Raw genomic sequence first — 19,873 nt, forward strand, 5'->3', positions numbered from 1 at the left:
CCTTCGCCAGCAGAGAGGCACAAAAAACAGTTGAAGCCGAGAATTGTAGGCCCGATGCCGAAAAAATGGCCCCGATGCCGATTGTGAAAGTTTGGAAAATTGAAATTTCACATCGTCATCCATCCAAAACATATATCGGCATATCCAGAATAAATCACATAATTTCTACAAAACGGCAACATTTGAGAGCATGTTTCTGTTCTAAAATGTTCGCTTCGAGCCTTGCAACACACAAAAATGCTGTTTTAACCTCCTTGGTCTAAGCTACCTGCATACTAAAAATACAATCATGGAAATCCATTGTTCCTAATGTTCAGTTATTCCCCTTGGAAGATTGATAAAAAGGCCCCTGCAATTCCAGGGCAAGCTACTAGGAGGCTCAAACCTATACCACTTCTTCCTCACATCACAAGACCATAGCACGTCGACGGTCAAAAGATACAGGAAGTTCTGCTGCAGTACCAAGGGCATGTACCAGGGGGCCCAAAATCGACCAAGACCTTTGTCTTCCCGACACCTAACATTACCCACATACCGAATATCGTCGTAATCCATCCAGAGGTTCTTGAGTTGTTGAGTGTTTTTTTGTAAATTTTTAGAACATGCGAAAATCGATGCGCGCCCGGATGTCATCCATAAAATTGGTTAAAACAGTAACGTTACCTCCGTTCACGAAGATAACAAACCATTCAACACACCACCAAATATGCAGGCGAGTGCCACTCACGTTCCCGCCACGTTTGCGTGGAGAAAAATGCAAACTTGATCCTGAAGCGTGTAAGACGATCTGTTGGTTTTGGCAAGCGTTGGGCGTCTGGGGCGCTCAGATGGGTCACCCGAATCCGGTGTAGCAGCAAAACCTATCATCCCAGCGTTTATATAAATTACTTGAATTTTTCACCTTTTTAGAATGAAAACAACGTTATTATCGTTACAACCCTTCACAGAGTGTCATTCTCATCTTGTGTTACTTCCAACAGAAGCAAAGTGATCGCATTTTTAAGAGGAGTCCCCCAACCTGCATGTGAACGATTTGTTTGCTACACCGGCCTCGCCTAGCGTCACCCCACCCCTCCCAACATGGCGACTGAAGTCAAAACAACGACGCGGGTCGTCCGACCCATGAAGCTAATAGGCCTCATTTGCTCCGGAATTGCCTGGATTTTAATGATTGTGTGTCTGGCCAGTGACTACTGGGTTCGTTCGGACACGGTCAAGTTTTACCAAGGCCTGTGGAACGAGTGCGGGAAGGTGACGGACGCCACCCCTCCCCCAGCCGCCTGCACCCCAGCCAGCGCACAGAGCCAAGGTAATTAGCAAACATAACCGTTTTCAGTAGACTCCAATATCGTAGAGGGAGAATTCTCTGGAGCTTTCCAGCTGCTGTATCCTGGAGGGCATTGACCCCCCCCCCCGTACCATTCCCCAGTGGAATGCCCTGCCTGGCACGGTTGTGACGGCTCCCACCGTTGAGTCTTACCGTGCCAGGCTGGAGGCCTGCCCGCCTCAGCCTGGGACCTCACCCCCCTCTACTTTACCCCTGATGGGGCTATATAGGGGTAACCCATCATGATGATGATGTTGAAATATGAATAAAAGAAACTCACTCATACTAATTATCATTAACGTTATCACATATTTTTACATGACTCAGGTGCGAGAGTGGAACATTTTCATTCAGGAGTGTTAATCGACAGCTGCAGGTTAATGTTTGAAATTTCATCTCGGGAATTTTTCCCCTCAAAATTCTTGCAAAGGGTACATTTTTTCAGGCAGTAGATGCGGAACTGAGAAGCTCCTACAAAGCAAAGCTAACAGGACAAAATTGGAGGGTAAATATTTGCCCCAGCCCCAGAGTGTCTGACGGTTGAAAATAGTCTGAAACTCCACAGACTGAATTATGTTAATTGGGACCATCTGAAATATAGTAACGTCACCTAACATCTGCTTGGAAATAGTACACAATCATAACATCAACCTACAGATTATGACGGACAACATAAATACATGTCAGTCTGTTCCCACCCACATGTTAATGAGATTGTCTTACCTATGGTTTCTCTATTGTGTTGATCAGCATTGTGTGGATAATTGATTGATGTGGTTTTCCACAACTAATTAAGTCATACTGTTGGAATGTGGGTGGGAAACAGTCTATTGTATGAAGTACAACCAGCATAGGAATTCAAACTAAGGACCAGCCTTTTCCTTTTTGTAATATTAATGATTTCAAAGAAGGCAAAGCTGCCAGGAATCTAAGGTTATCACAGACATATTTGTCTTGTCTGGAGGGTTGGGGTCTTGTTCGCGTTGATAATTTTCGCGTTCGCGTGGAAAATTTTTGCGTGGAAAATTTGAAATGGAGAATTTATTTATAGGTTCAAAATATCAAAGTAATTTTATCATCAAAATTTTTCTCCCTTGGGAATAGACTTGAGTCCCTTAGGAATAGCACACACCAAACCACACCACACCCTGCCCACACCCATGCAGGAGAAAAGTTTGCCTGTAATTTTGATCATTTGCGCATTAAAATATGCAAATTAGTTGATCCGAAGGGAATTGAAGTTGTACAAAGGTTTCATGCCCAAAAAATTTCAAAGGATTAAAAAAACAAAAAAACAAGTTGATTCCCAAGCGACTCAAGTCTATTCCCAAGGAAAAAAAATTTGATGATAAAATTACTTTGATATTTTGAACCTATAAATAAATTCTCCATTTCAAATTTTCAACGCGAAAATTTTCCACGCGTACGCGAAAATTCTTAACATGAACAAAACCCGTTCCCTTGTCTGGAAAGGTAACACCACTACAAAACTTGAGAGCTGACATCCCTTATAATTTAAACTATGTAGTGCATAGGAAGTTTTTTGATCAATTTGAACTCACTGCCAGAGGATGTAGTTGTATGTAAAGCATCCTACCTGAAAACTCTACTCTACTCTACTCTACTCTACTCTACTCTACTCTACTCTACTCTACTCTACTCTACTCTACTCTTGAAGCCGACTCAGTAAACTGTTTTAAAGCAAGGCTAGGCTTATACTGGGAGAAGAAGAGGTACCATCCAGAGTAAAATGAGGGTGAGAACACAGGCCTGGCCTACTTCACTGAAAAATCCTCAAGGTATCCTCACCAAGGTACACACCCCAGTCATTTAGGCCATAGTGATTGTACACCAAAAATAATTACTCAAGCAACTGGATAAAGTTTTGAAACTTTTTCAAAACTTTATCCAGTTGCTTGAGTAATTATTTTTGGCGTATCTTACTACCTGGATGTCTAACTTTCATCAACATAGTGATTATAGATGACTTCCTCTGGTTGCTGTAGAGCTGTGTACTGGTACACTTGTGACTGGACCCTGGACCAGTACAGTACTACATGCAGTAATGTTACACTTACAATCAATAAGGTACTAGTACAGGTCCCAAATACCTGAACTCTGGTTTACTGGTACTATTCCAGTACTAATCAGGTCAAGCCTGCAGCAGGCTAGGGTAAGGGTAATAAGGGGATGGCAACTTTGAAATCACCATGAAATTACTGTGGCCATGCACTGAAGACTCCTGTAGCGCAGAATGAACTTTTAACAAGGCCTGAATCAAATTTTCATCTTTGTTTTCATACTCGAGTCATAGCTGACTGTCGGTGAGGGTGGTGATTATTATACTATTGTTAAATAAAATGTATTAGGCTTGTGTCTATCAGAATTAAACATTATGTTCTTATCGGTTCAAACACACTTAGGTCCTCATTGAAAATCATCACCCATCATTCGAACACTAGTAGTTTAGGTTCAGGCCCGGACCTGCACCTTAATATATAGACCTGTAACTGTACATAGAATTTGTTTAGGTACACAGCTCTACTAGTAGGTTGCTGCAAAAGTAATTATTTATAGCGTGAGAAAAAAGAGTTGGGTAAAAAAAAAGATGCCTTTATTACCTCCTAAGATGAACTCCTAAAGTTTTACATTTCAGACCCACGGTCTTATGCTATATGCCTACAGTATATATACAACATATTAGAGTCGCTTTATTGGATCCTATTGATTCTGAAGGAGTATTGTAAATAGAGTTGTACGCACGTTCTCAGCGACAACTCACAATCCCATTGCTGCATTGGTATGTACATGTAACTCGGCATATCGTCTGCTAGGTTGCCCAATTGTAAGATGAGTTCTATGGCCTACCTGAAGATGATGCATGTTGTCTTTTTTTCACCGTAACAGCTTTTTATCGCTAAAATGATAAATTTATTTTGAAAGCAACCCTATCTTGGAACAGACCATTAATTCCATAACGTTTTGTGGATGTGCGCTGGGAGGTTTTGTACTGTTGCTGATATTGTGTGATAATGTCGTTATTTGTATAGTAGCTGGTGTCTGATTCCTGGTTCCAATTAAAAACTCTAAGCAGATGTTAGGTTGCGGCTTCCTTCACTGCCTGTATCTGAGATACAGTAGATGTACATGTGTTACAACTACTGTATTTGCCTTCTGATTGTCCTATCTACCCTGGGACTAAGTTCAAGAGAGGTGTTTGAATGTTCGTTATTCTAAGAACATCTATCAATCTAAACTCGGGAGATTTCATTCTAAGTAGGAGCTGGTGTATGAAGCACCTGAAGACAAACCCCATGTCAGGGAATCAGGGGTACAGGTGCGCATGGCAGATTGTTGTTTATTTATGTAACACATGAAATCTCCTGGAAAGTTCTGGTCTTCAGGCCCAGCATTTTATCCAGGTTCCTTCTGTTGCATTTGAATTTGATGTCATCAGTTGATTTTTAAAACAATTACTACATCATAGTCCATGTACATGGGTTTTATGCTTGAACTGTTTGTTCTCCAATCTCTTTCATTCTTTCTTCCTCCCTCTTCTCTCCCCACCTCCCTCCATCCCTCTCTCTCTCTCTCTCTCTCTCTCTCTCTCTCTCTCTCTCTCTCTCTCTCTCTTTCTCTCAAACACAATCCACACACAATTCCTAATGATTACATCATGTATATCTTAGACCCCGTTCACACTCATTTTTTTCAATCGCGATTGAAGTATAATCGCGATTGTTCGATCCGATCGCGATTGAACGCAAAGAAACTTTTGCGTTCACACTGCTTTTCGCCAAGTGGATTAAAGTACGCCGTGATCCGACCGCGATTGAAGCACAGGTCAAAGGTTTGGCGTCGCTTGCTACAAAATGGCGGGAGTCCCCCAACTCTTGATGATTTTGTATCTCTGGAGAATGTTCTGTAGCCGTGGAAGGGAACGCAATCGGCGGGCTATGATCGCGAGAAGGCGTGAACGACGAAGGCTTTTGTATATTGGCCTCGCTGTAGTACGGGTAATGAACGCGACAAGTGCTGTAGACAGGACAATCTGGGAGCTTGAATGAAGCGACTATTGGTGGGAAAACATTGTACTTGGTACATTACTTATGTGATAAGTTGCGACCCTAGCCTTGAACCGGCCGAAATCCCCGCGGATCGCGATGGAATGAATCGTAGTTGCGTTCACACTCAAAATTTGATAGGATTGGATTGGATCCGATCGCGATTAATCCAATCAAACTACCTCCGGAGGTAGTTACAATCCAATCGCGATTGGATCGTTTTGGATCGTTCCAATCGCGATTGGGAGCGTTCACACTGAAAAAATCAATCGCGATCGGATCGATTCAATCGCGATTATACTTCAATCGCGATTGAAAAAAATGAGTGTGAACGGGGTCTTAGTCTTACTCTTAGCAGAACCTTTGGCATGTCTTTCTCCCTGATATATTATCAAACTTAACGAATTTTCTCGATTAAAGTACGCACCCTAATTAAAGTACGCACCCCTTCTCTGGGCCACTGTCACAGTTGAAATGTCCCGACAAGTACATGTCCTGAAGGCAGTTCCAACCACAAATAATTGTTTAGAAACACTTTAATAAGTGTAGTAACTCGTTTTCTAGCAGGAACTTTTTATAAAGCACGTTGAACTTCATGGTTAACGAACGTTACCCTGCTCGGTTCATATAGCGCCGGCCGCGGCCATGAGGTACAGATTTGCAAATCATCGGAGGAAAATTGCGATCATATTCACAACACTGGGTAAGAATGATGTGATCAGAAAACACTCCCGATACTGGCAAGATATAGTTATTTCTTGATATAAAATCTGAAGAACGCCACAAAATATATAGTTTTCACGGCAACGCATAGCAAGCCGATCCGGCCCGGCAGACAACAGAAAAGAAGCGGGATGATGGCGAAAATCGTCTACTACTTATATTTTGGGCAGCCTACTTTCTTCTAATTTTCGTGTAAGACCGAAAAACTATTGTATAAGTTCGAGTCCCGGTATTTCCCTGTGAAATACGGCGTTACATCCAACTGAAAACTGGAAACCGCAATTTTTCCTGCTGAGCCTTCGCTGCCCTGACACGCCTGCCGCGGTTGGATTGTGTAATACTGTGCAAATATTGCGTGACGCAATCCTCTTACGTATCTACTACTGGCTGCTGCTAAATTTTTCACGCCAAATGGCGGGGGCCAGACAGGTCGCATTTCCACGTCCGAGCTTTGATATACCTGCCGAAATGATGCGTATTATGATGTTTATATCGGTGCATACACAGGATTTAACGGGGCAGTGTTAAAAGAAAGGAGTCCTCTGTCAAATAATCCACTTTAAGAACGGCAAAGGGTGCTTTTTTTTAAAAATCTTGCCACCAAAGTCACCGGAAGTGAAACGTACCTCAAAACAATAACATCGTCACCGGGATCGGGATTTGTATCTCTTTTTCGAAAATCACAAAATATACGCATGCATGTCTTACGGATGTCTTATTTTTATGGTGTACTTATGGTGCCGGTGTTCTTTTCGGGGTTCCTTCCAAGGGCACTGGGCTGGCAACGGCTGGGTTCCGAACCATGCCGGCGGCATGACTTGATCCGGGCGCCGGGTGCTCAGTACGCCAGATTTCTTGTGTACTAGTACTGTACGTATCTATTTTTCGTGTTAATATAAATGATGCACATACGAAACACTGTCGTTTATTGAAGTTCAACTTTATTTTCTCGCGTCAACATTCTTATCTAAACGTTATATGGACGAATCGGTGCTATTCGACGGTCCCCTCGTCCGTGTTCCGGCTGGTTTCAGCTTCTGTTCCAATTTGTCAGGACAGTGACCTCAAATTAGGTACGCACCCCGACTTTGGCGATGGCCTGAGACACTTTTTGGATTTTGAAAAGTTTCGAAAGTGCGTACTTTAATCAAGAAAATACGGTAGCACTACCATTAACCCTCAAACCACCGTAGCTTTTTTACGACTAATCTTACCGTATGGGGTCAAAACTGACCCCACCATGTTTTCTACAAATATAGCTTTATTGGTGACTATTTTTGTGGTTTGTATATATGTATAGTTTAATTCATCTATAAGGGACAGTTTGACATGATTATGTGTGAATAATTTCTGCTTGTTATCATAATTTATGCAAACATAGGGAACATCGTCTTTTGCAACTAACGCTATTCAGACAAGCGGGCTCTTTTGAGGCCTGCGCCAAGACTTGATGTCCTATAGCATCTGAATGTCTTACGCTAGAACAACCAAACTCGGTCATCTTTGCTGAAATTTCGTTGGCAACAACTTGAATTTAATGAAATAACTAATCAATGTTTTCATGTTGCTATGGCAACCGGTTTCTGAGAGCTATATTTGGAAAAAGACGCTAATTTTGGATTTTACAATGTTATTCTAGGGCTGTCTTTTTAAACTGCACTTATTTTCTTACATCAATTCCCACCAATGTAATTCACTATCACTTTTATGATTTAGTTTTCATAATTTATGCATATTTGATTACGTCATCGGTCAAAATCTAAGATGGCGGACGATAAAATTAGATTAGCTATAACCGGCTATTTCAACCTAAAATATCATAATTACCATGTTTATTCAAACAAAAACAATCTTAATATAAACGTTTTGGTCCATTTTTATTGTGTTACCAGGTTATATGATGAAAAAAATGCATTTAAAATAATTCAAGATGGCGGAACCAAGATGGCGGATTTTGCTAGTGTAACCTGATATGAATATAATTTTTATGACGTCATTTTGACGTCGTTCCTGTTGTCATCTACAAATAACGTCTTTGGATACAGTCAAACCTGCCTAGGCGACCACCTTTTCAACGCGACCACCTGGCCATGGCGACCGCTTTTTCTCGGTCCCGAAAATTTTCCCCATAGGCACAAGCATTAAGCTGCCTGCCCAAGGCGACCACCCGTCCAACGCGACCGCGACCGCCACGAATTGGGACCGCACAGAGCACAATCCCTGCCCATGGCGGCCGCCTAATTTTCAAGCGTGTGGTGACATCGGATCATTTTGCTGTCGGATTTCACGGAAATGTTTTCAAGACTTTGAAGGACAAAAATAAGGACAAAAATATATGGAATAGCAATGTTATGGCATCGATTCCTCCATGAAGTGTTTTAATAAAACGTTCACCTTATAAACATTGTAAAGACAAATGTTTGTGATGTTGTTGTGCCTATCGCCGTAATCTTATAGTTTACCGCAAACTCAGTTCGGTTTAAACTCAATTTTTAAAACGAATACGTAGTGCATGGCGTCAAAAAGTCAGATTTCACAGAAATTACTATCTATTTCTTGTATTTTCAACAGAAATGTGTCTGTGTCTTACTAAATTCCGCCAAAAAATGACTTCGTGGCGGGCAAAACATCGGGCGAGAAATGTTGTTCCTTGGTCCCGACGCCATCTTGGATTTGGCGCGGCCCGGATTCGGCGTACCGCTGACCTTTCTAAAACACGATGCTTTTGTGTATGAACATTTACGAATACTCTAGTTATTGATGAAAATTAATATTCTAATTTTCTTTTTATTTCCATGAATCTCACAAACCTTTATTGGACGCTGTGCGCTCTGCTGCACTGACTAATACCTTTCGATGCGGTCGCACAGAGCTTGGCGGCGCGACGAAATCACACCGTCCGTTTTCATCTTTAGGATCCTTTAATTGTCAGATCGAAAACTTTTTGCCCCATTTATCCAGCGGTCGGCGCCCAAAATAGGCTGGGGCCAGCAGGTGTTTTCTAGGGATTTGTCTTAGGCCTTAAAACTTCGATGATGTGCGTGTGTGTGTGTACTATTTAATATAACGGCGCTGCGCCATCGGATCATCGAGGCAACCATCGTTTTGTAGTCAAAATTATGACGTAAATTTGTACACGATGTTAATGAGAATTGAACCTGGTGGGGGTCATGCTGTCTAAATTCACATAATTTTCCATCCATTTACGTACTGTATTTGAAAACCTCGACCTGGAAACATGTGAGTGGAATCCTCTTCATGGCGACCACCTGTCCATCGCGACCGTTTTTGCTCGGTCCGCCGGGTGGTCGCCTTGGGCAGGTTTGACTGTATATTATAATTTATCATACATGATTTTTCTTTAAGTTTTATCGTGTACCTTTGAGTTATATGGAAATACCCAATTTGTTGGTTTTCGTCAATAGAATCACATAAATGACGTCATAATACGTCGCAACGTCATTAATCTTTACGTTAATTTAAAAAAAAATGTTTTTTCACGTTTCTACAAAATTATATTTTGTAACTATGATAATAATGACCCTTATCATACATGTTACTAGATGACAAGTATCAAACAATAGGGAATATGAGTGTAGATTTTGCTGGGGTCAGTTTTGACCCCACCGGACCATGCGCAAACTTTCTAGGATAACTTAATCAACAATGAGCCAATCTCGGTAAAAACTTGTGAGACGTTATAAGACACATATACAAACAAACTCATAGAAGGAATTTTGTTTTCGACTCAAAATGTCAAAATGGCACATGTTGATATACGCCTGGGGTCAGTTTTGACCCCATACGGTGGTTTGAGGGTTAAGAGCACAGGAGCTAAAAAACTGTGTTTGCTGCCAACTTTCTCTGCTTGGTGTGAAGAAGGAAGTTGTTGCCATGGAGACATGTGCACCACTTCCTGTGGGTGCTTGATTTGTGACCCTGAGGTCAGCGGAATAACTTGGCAGTGTTGGGCACACATCGGGCCTGATCATTATGTTTCGCCAACGAAACATATTGTTTTTGTCAGGTTTCTTCTCCTTCTTCGTCTCCTTCTCCTGTGAAATCTTCAAATCGCTTCTTCTCGGTCGTCCGTCGACCAAATTAGCTGAAATTTGGTATGGAGGTAGAGTACGTGTATACCCCTAGACCCTTTTTAAATTTTTTTGATATAAGTTTTTAAAATGATTTTATAGAGGTTTTTTGGTCATTTTCCGACAAAAGTCGCACATTATGGCCTCCAGTGCCGTGGTGTTGAAACCTAAGGATCTGAAATTTGGTTTAGTTGTGCATTGGATATTTACCCAAAGGACCCCATTATTTTTTTTGGTATACACTACTTCAAAATGATTTATTTTGCAATTTTTTGATGGAATTTTTGGTTATTTTCTCACAACTAGGTCATCTTGTAACATAAGCCCTCCTACACTTCCCCTGTCTGGGAGTTAAAACCAAGCAGATGTGAGGGGGTACCTCTACTAATGGTATTACAGAAAGTTATATGTACCTTATGTTACATGGTACGGATGTTATATTTGAGATGTAGGTACCTATAGGAAAGGTGAATACACCTGACAATTAATTATGCTAATGAGGACCTAATTTGCATAATGTTTGCATAAAGTTGTATGTCCCTTACCGTAAAAGCTGCGGATGTCATCTTTGAGATGTAGGTACCTTTAGGAAAGGCGAACACACCTGGCCATAAATTATGCTAATGAGGACCTAATTTGCATAATCGATGCATAAAGTTGTATGTCCCTTACCGTAAAAGCTGCGGATGTCATCTTTGAGATGTAGGTACCTTTAGGAAAGGCGAACACACCTGGCCATGAATTATGCTAATGAGGACCTCATTTGCATGATTTATGCGTAAACTTGTAATTCCCTTACCGGAAAAGCTGCAGATGTCAGATTTGAGATGTACGTACCGTTAGCAAAGGTGATCACACCTGGCCATGAATTATGCTAGTGAGGACCTCATTTGCATAATTCATGCATAAACTTGCATTTCCCTTACCGTGAAAGCTGCGGATGTCATCTTTAAGATGTAGGTACCATTAGGAAAGGTGAATGCACCTGGCCGAAAATTATGCTAATGAGGACCTCATTTGCACAATTTATGCAGAAACGTGTATTTCCCTTACTGTACAAGCTGCAGATGTCATATTTCAGATGTAGGTAGCTTTAGGAAAGGCGCACACGCCTGGCCATGACATATGCTAATGAGGACCTCACTTGCATAATTTATGCATGATGTTGTATTCCCCTTACTGTAAAAGCTGTGGATGTCATCTTGAACATGTAGGTACATGTAGGAAAGGTGAAAGCACCTGGACATAACTTATGCTCATGAGGACCTCATTTGCATAAATTATGCAGAAACTTGGATTTGCCCAGGAGTTATTTTGGGACAGCCCACTTCTTGCATGAGGAGTATGGGCGAAACATCCTGAATTTGCTCTTAAAGCAAATGACGGCTAGTCTACTTCTGAGATTGATGTCATACAATGAATAGCTTACATTTAGTTTAAGATTAAACAAAGAACTTCATTTCCATAAGTGCTATTTTGGTTTCCTTCTATCCCCGTGGCACAAGCGGTAGCGCAACCCCGCTGCTTCGCCATCTGGATCAAATTCTGTGGATCCTGGCGCCCGAGTTTGATCCTAGGGGTCGACTCCAGCTCCGACATGTTGTAAGGAATTGTATTACGGATGTGACGTAAAGCTGGCGGCCCCGTATATGAGGGAGCTTCGGGCATAAGCCTCAAGCGTCAAACTTCTGCACGTAAAAGAACCCAACACACTTATCGAGAAGAGTAGGGGTGACCCGGTGTGCTTGGCCAAAAATGCGTGCTGTGGCGAGGCCCGAGATTATACCCGAGGTCCCTTCAGGGATGTGGGTCACATGTCATTTCACACGCATTTCATACGTGTATGTAATGTATATAGAGCATGATGTCATCCTGCTTATTGTGGAGTTACAGTCAGCAGGGCTACAAATTCATGTTTGCAAATAGGTGCACTGGTGCACCCAGCCAAAACAATTAGGTGCACAGAAAGAATTTTGAGTGCACCATATAAAATAAAGTTGAATGTCAAAACATAATTACAAAGGTTAGTGCTACTGCCTCTCTTAAGAACTTCAATCTGTAATTATTTAGCTTCAAAATTTCAAACAAGTGATACTGTACAACAACAAAAAGTACAACAAAAGGTTATTCTAGTAGCTTTTCTGATACTTACATTTCAAGAATATTTTGTATACTAGTGTACAATAGTACATTTGTATCTTTAGCCTATAGCGTACAAAAATATCTACATTTGCAGGTGCACACCGTGCACTGGTGCACCCACAGTCAAAAATTAGGTGCACAGCTCCAATTTTGGGTGCCCACAGGTGCACATGCACCCAGTATTTCGAGCCCTGGTCAGGCAAACCCCAGACACACACCTTTCTCAGTTAAATTTCTCCTGCCTAGCTGTCTGGCTGTCTCCTTCCACATTGATGGCCTGGGCAGAGCTTGATTTAAGCGGTCTCCCACCAGTAATTTTTCTCTGTGCCAGGGTTGTTCGTGAAGCCAAGTACACCTTAGTCTACAAAGATATCAACTTGCAATTTGAAGGTGCACTGTTTTTTTTCTCGTCCCAAAATCCTTGACATATTAATTCCTTGCTTGTTAGTTATATCAAGGACGTTGGACCTGGCAGGGTGGAACAATGGCCCCGCGGGGTGCTAATTTCGTGCTCAGTCCTTCCTATATAATGTCCTTGGTTATATAGCATATATGATTCATCATACATGTAGATTTAGAGATATACCCCGGAAAACTGTTTTTCGCGCGTCTGCGTGTCAAATGACGTGTTCGCAGAGGTCGTTGACCTGCATTTTACCGGACGTGCCCAGGTGAGTGAAAAACAGGAAGAAAGCGGTTTTGGGTCTTTTTACCACCATTAAATGCCAATTTCACAACTACTACCCCAGCAACATAATGTTTAAGGCACCTTCGTGGCAAAACTGTATATAGATGGGCACAAAAAAGAAGGCTGTTGCGAGGTTTTCCGCCTGAACTTGCCACCAATGGGCGGCATAAGGCAGGAGATGTTGCGTAGGGCAGGGAGGGCCCATAGGAGATGGTATCCCTAAAAATCTTGAAAAAAATTCACCAAAAATCAATTTGAAGAGATATCTTAAAAAGAGCCTGTCAATTGAAGTAAATCACTATCATGTACTAGTATCCTTCCTCAAAATATTAGCATTGTATATTGAATCGTTAGGGAGGGGGAACCACTTTTGTAAAAAAGGGGCGTGGCCTGTAATTTTTGATTACGTCATCGTGACGTCATAAAATTTTGCATAAATTATTGTGTTGTACAAAGGTACTTTGAGGAAAAAAATCAAGAGCCATACATAACATTAAGTAGTATTTTTAAGTCACCCAAAAAGTGCTGCCACTGACCAGGACCATACCTTAAGCAGCCTGCCCTTGGCGACCACCTGTCCAACGCGGCTGCGACCGGCACGAATTCGGACCGCATAGAGCCCAATCCCTGCCCTTGGCAACCGCCTCATTTTCAAGCATGTGGCGCATGGAGACATATATGATATAGGTTTCAATACAAGTCTAAATGAAGACAAGGTTTAGTACAGTACTAACTAATGTTGTTCGTCCGGGAGTGGGGGCGGAGTGCATTACCCAAGTACAACCAGACTGACCAGTCTAAGAAAACGCTCAAGTACAAACCATTGACCAGCAGAAACATTACCATTCCATACGTCCAAGGAGTATCGAAAAAACTCAGACGAATCTTCCAAAACTTCAACATTGCCACTAACTTCAAACCTCGCTCAACTCTTCTTCCAAAAACTAGTCTATCCAAAAGAACAACCTGAAAAGCCAATGTCATTTACAGACTGAAATGTGTGGAGTCGAACTGCAATAACACAGACATTGGGAAGACTAGTCGGCCACTAAGAGCAAAAGAGAACATCGCAGAGAGAGCGCTAACGGCTACTCCTCTGCCATTTTCCACCATCTAAAACACAACTCATTCAAACGCTGGTTCAAACGGGGAGTTTATATATATGAAAGAATGTACATTCCCACCCTCAACAGGAAAGGAGGTCTACGCATTGAACTTTCAGGCACTTTAGATAATGCACTCACTTTATCCAGTTGCTTGAGTAACTATTTCTGGCGTGACTTTGATTTGATTTATTTATCTATTTGGCTGTTAAAAAGTACAGCCAGGGCTACCCATCTAGCCGAAGGCTATTACAAAGGGTTAGCCCTGGGAACAGTATTCAAAGTTCAACTGTTTGGCCAAAATATGAGAATGTTGGGTCCTCTCCTGTACTAACTGGAACAGGTGACCTTGTACATGTACAGTACATGGATTTCTAAAATCAGACGAGAATGAAGTACATGTACATGTATACAAGTGTGATTGAAACAAATGCTGTCTGATTCCAATTCAACCCGTTCTCCCGTTTCACAGCGTATGTCCAGGCCTCGGCAGCCTTCATCATCATGAGCCTTCTGCTGGCGCTGGCGGGCTTCGTGCTGGGTCTGATGGCCTTCTTCGTGGAGAGGTTCCGCGGGTTTTACAAGTGGGCAGGTCTGGTGCTGCTGGTCGCAGGTAAGCAAACACATGCCTGTGTCAGTAATAGCTGTATTCTGCTGATGATCAATGTAGCATTTCAGAACTGGAAATAGTCTGGATAATGAAATCTTAGTATTGACTGTCTCATCAACCGTTCATATATTAGCATCACTATTTTATTCATATTTCAAAGCAGCCTACACCAAGGTCCCCTACTACAAGTTATGTTCTGGTGGTACTCTCTCTCTCTCTATATATATATATATATATATATATATAACCTTACTAGTATGGTATTTTGCAATGATATTCATGGAGCTAAACTGTAACAGCAGACATCATTTGCTGCTTTGTTACTAGTAAGGTTGGTTCAACTAACCACATGAGGAAAGTCCTGTAAACTGACTTTAAACATTGTCCATATCTTTCATTGAGTTAAAATTTGATATATCTTCCAGTCCTTAGAGACATACTATTAATAATGATATTCATATTTGTATAAATATTGTGCAATATAAAATCACTCAATGCTGAAATTCTGCTCTGATCATCTTTTAGGAGAGCAAAATCATTAGATGTTTCTTTTTCCTTGGACTAAAACAATACCAGTGCATCATCCATGTGCTCACCAGATCGGCACTTTCACTTGTCTGGGGCAAACAAACAAAATCAACAAGAATTCATTTCGTTACCTCGGACTGCTGCATGCCTTGCTTACTATTTTTTTTTTCATGTTATTGTCATTACATTTAAAGAAATCCTCAGACCATTTAAGATATTGTTCACTTGTGACAAACTGAGGTTGAAGAAATCCAAGCATGTGTTTTTGTCTGTCTGCAGTGCTGTTTGCTCTGATCGCCCTGATTGTGTTCCCGGCCATGTTCCACACGATCCTGACCGAGGAGCTCTCCACCGATCCGACAGCACTCAAAGACCGCGTGAACTGGGAGCTGGGCTGGGGCTACGGCGTGGGCTGGGGAGCGACCTTCTTCTTGATTGGAGCTGCGCTACTCTTCCTGTTCGGAAAGGACACAAACGAAATCTACGAGACAACAAGCTACGAAGGCTAACCTCAGTATTTCCCCCCCCCCCCCCCCTATGAAAGTCTACCAGATGCAAAATGTTGGAATCAGTTTCTTGTAGCTGTGGCTTCATTATTAATTTGTACTATTTGTGTTCATTGACGAGGCAAAATGTGATAGTTAGAAAAACTGCATATCGGTGTGGTTAGTATCATGATAAGCCTAGTAAAGCAGGGAGAATATTTTTAAAGAATATTTTACATTTCTGCAGGAAAGAGAGTTATGAGACTGTTGACATTAGCTGCCACTTTGTTCTGTGATCATATCATAGCAGGTTTAGATATGCCTGTGGTTTTTCTCTGTGATCTCAAGCCAGACATAACTACTGCTGACAAACTGTGTACATTCAGCACAGGAAATGTGACAGTTTTCAAATACTTGTGAGACAGCCAGAAACACCATGTGGTAAAGTTCCTATCACCGCCTCACTGAACACACTTCAAAAACTGCCCAGGCACTAAGAAATGCTGAAATCATGGAATTTGTATTGTAAGTAACATGTTTTGTACTATGAGTATGATTATAAAGTGTAATTATGAAATAAGGGATTGGAAGATTTTATCTTTGACTTCAAAACTAGAACTTTTGGAGTATCTTGACAAAAACAAAAAGTCTTTTTAAGGTTTTATGACAAATTGGTAATGGATTGCAGTCCTACAATTTCAACCCTCCAGAGCATGCCCAGTTTAGGTACATTTGCACCCAGGTGAACTTGAAGTTGCTCAAAAATTGTCGATGTCAACATGCAACATAGATTTTCCGCTTGACAACTCAAAATACACTGAGTTAAGGACAAATATGTGAATTTGAAAATGTGGTCATCAGCTACTGGCATAACTAATGTAAGGCTCTATGCTTTACTGTCGAACAGTACTCATCTTTCTGAGTAATTGTGTCTCTAGGCTTCATGATTAGTTATAGAGCAGCCAGTCTGTTAAATAGGAGCTATGGAAAATAGGTTTTTAGTGAAAGAGAATGACTATTTTTGAGATTGTTTGGATTTACTATTAGAGCTGCAGCAATATGAGTGAAGATCTGATGTGAGAAGGAACTTTTTTTATAGTAACAAAATGTGTGAAAACAGACAAACTTTATTTCATCAAATTTGCCAATACATAACAGATCTGGAATAACTTCCTATCTACTCTAGTTGCGTGTAAGAATTGAAAGCCGTACATTTAGGAGCAGACTCCTCTGATCCCTCGCTGTACCTGATGCCAGGAAGATGTCCTGTGCTGTAATGACAGATTTCTGTGCATGGGGAATTCTTGACCCTGTAGCCTGGCTGCCTGCTGTCCAGTGTAAAGACTGGGACTGGTTAACAGCCGACCACAGGCCCAGACATGCCAGACAAAACACAGCTTCAGTGGACTGGGAGCAAATTAGCTCTCCTTGATCTGGCATGTGTTCTACTTTACCAACAACAGATGTACAAATTCCTTCTCTGTGTGCTGTCATGTGTGTGTGCAACACTGAGCTGTGGTGGAAAAGACAGATACTGGCTTGCGATGTTATTAGGATATGTCTTATTTTTATTTTCTAGAATGAGAGCTTATATATTGCATATTGTTATGATATTACATACCAACATGCATATGTATGATAAGCACATCCATTCCATGTTTTGTATGGGACAAGAGGTTTCAGACACCTTGACTTTCTCGCTCTACAGCGAAATTTGTTTGTGACTTCGTCCAATACCTAAAGCTTGCATAATCAACATTTCAAGCCTTAATAAATGTATTGATAACGATTGTTTTGATTGTGTATGGTATTGCAACATCCAATGTCAAATCACATACTGTAGACATGCACATTTCTGGGTACATCCCACAATTTGGCATTTTTTCCTTTTTGTTTTGCATTTCATTTGTAATCTTGATAAGAACATCTTTTTGTTTTGGAATACTTTGAATCTAGTGACAGACGTATGTGTAGGTCTACATGTATCCATTGACTTTGGGTATGTAAACTTCATTGAATTGTGTATTTCAGCAATCAAAAAGGCAGATACATGTATGTGCTCTACATGCATATCAGCATCATATGTGTTCTACATACTGAAACCTGGAAGCTACATGTAACAGCATATGCTACTGATAGCCCCCCCCCCCCCCCTTCACTAATGCATATACAATCCTCAAGAGTGTTGCTGTAAGGCCCTACTGAATTTCAGGATAATTGTAGGTGTTACAGTTGTATTTTGTTTCAGCTAAGAAGCTTCAGAAATAACAAAAAGCATAGGTATATAAATATACATGTATATCATCAGAGGTAATTCCTGGGAATGTCAGGAAGCTTCACATCAGCATTGCGCCTAAAACATGAAAAGGATGGTTTAAGATGTGCTTTGGTGTCACCAGTAGAATCAACTCCAGACTGACTCCATGTACAGGTCATCCAGACAGGCACATGTGTGCTGGCCAGTTTACCCTTAGCAGTCTTCAGATGCCATGCAGAAATGAACTTGTGGTGTGGATAAGGTTATTTAAATCTACAATTGTTGGCCATAGACAATCCAGTTAAGTGATGGTAGATATTGGCAACCCTGTGGTTGAGTTCAGCCTATTTTTGTGGCTTTATTATCTCTAAGTCTCTAATGTGTATATAGAAGAAGATATTTATTAGAAGCTTTTTACACATTTTATCATCTATATATAGTGCATAGTTTTGTACCTTAAAGTGAGAAGAATAAAGTCAAGACTTTTGAAAAAGATTTCCTTATGATTTGGATGAAACTGTCAAATAGATGCGATTTTCCATGGTTGAGTCCAATAAAGAAGAATGTAGAAGCTGGGTCATGGATTTGGTTTCTGTAGTTTTAGGGGGTTCAATGATGAAACAAGGGTAGAATCTGTAAGCAGTCATGTGACATTTAACACGTGGGGGTTTAAACCCATTTTGACTTTCTGTGGGGAAATTGTTATAGGTTAAGGGCCTACTGTAGCAGCTTTTCTGAAACTGTTTTGTCAAAATCAACGATAATTGGAGAAAGGATTGACAGAGTGCATGATTTGGGGCATGTGGGTAGCCGAGACAGAGACTGAATGATAATTACCTTTGCCAAGAAGGTTATGCAAAGGGTAGCGTTTGTATGTATGAATGTATTTATGTATGTAGAAGACCATGATAACTCAAGAATGCCTTGATGGATTGTCTTGATATTTGGTATGATGGTAGGTCTTGGTGAGACCTGAAAACGATTAGATTTTTGGGCCCCCTAGCGGCCTGTTATGGTACTGCAGCGAAACTTCCTGTTTTGATATCTCATGTTCTGGACATACTATGGAACTGATTTTTGAGTGGTAGATAGCTCTTTGGACAGATAGTAAGTGGTATAGGGTTGGGCCACCTGGCGGCCTTTTCTGGAACTGCAGGAGCAGGTTTTGCTTCAGACTGAAAGGGAATAACTCAAGAAGGGCTTGATGGATTGTCATGCTTTTTGGTAAGTGGATAGCTTGAGTGATGATTCACATAATGAGATACTTATCATGCAAATCATGATCTAATTTGCATAATTATACAGCCGCCAAATTCCATGATAGGACTCTCAAACATGTGACATATGTAACTGAAGAAAAGAGAAATATTAGTAGATATCAACTATGCAAATGAAGACCTCATTTGCATAATCAATGAGAAAATACTATAACAATATGGGCTTGATAGATGTTCATGATTTTTTGTTTACGTGATGCTTTGTATGATTAGACGGCAATTATGCAAATCAGATTCTAATTTGCATAATCAACGAGACAATTTTAAAAACCCGCTGTGATCCATGATATGACTTAAAATGTGTGACATTCGTAACTGAGGAAGAGAGGAATGTTGATAGATAGAAAATGTGCAAATGTATGCCTAATTTGCATAATTAATGAGAAACAACTATGATACCATACTGGTAAATGACGGCAATTTCATACTTGTGGCATTTAAGGGTACCTACTGGCTGAACTTCAAGGTGAACATTCAAGGTGAACATTTTAAAGTTATGTGAATGTGAACATCGTTAAATCAAACTATGCTATTAAGGACCTCATTTGATTATTTATGATAAATGTTAGCATAACCTT

The 19,873-nt window shown here is 40.9% G+C and overlaps 1 protein-coding gene across 1 annotated transcript; it reads left to right on the top strand.

Annotated features, from left to right (window-relative positions):
• The first annotated feature begins 1,080 nt into the window (after positions 1–1,080).
• LOC136442930 (transmembrane protein 47-like) lies at positions 1,081–18,594 on the top strand. Its single transcript, XM_066439969.1, has 3 exons — positions 1,081–1,309; positions 14,611–14,751; positions 15,556–18,594. The coding sequence occupies exons 1-3, from the start codon at positions 1,081–1,083 to the stop codon at positions 15,783–15,785; spliced, it is 600 nt and encodes a 199-aa protein (XP_066296066.1). The 3' UTR covers positions 15,786–18,594.
• Positions 18,595–19,873: the final 1,279 nt, after the last annotated feature.

The sequence above is a fragment of the Branchiostoma lanceolatum genome, chromosome 10 (assembly GCF_035083965.1).
Source record: "Branchiostoma lanceolatum isolate klBraLanc5 chromosome 10, klBraLanc5.hap2, whole genome shotgun sequence".
NCBI lineage: Eukaryota > Metazoa > Chordata > Leptocardii > Amphioxiformes > Branchiostomatidae > Branchiostoma > Branchiostoma lanceolatum.

Coding starts and splice junctions, on each gene's coding strand:
- LOC136442930 (XM_066439969.1), top strand. CDS start 1,081: ATGGCGACTGAAGTCAAAACAACGACGCGGGTCGTCCGACCCATGAAG. Junction 1,310..14,610: donor AGCCAGCGCACAGAGCCAAG/GTAATTAGCAAA, acceptor CCCGTTTCACAG/CGTATGTCCAGGCCTCGGCA. Junction 14,752..15,555: donor TCTGGTGCTGCTGGTCGCAG/GTAAGCAAACAC, acceptor GTCTGTCTGCAG/TGCTGTTTGCTCTGATCGCC.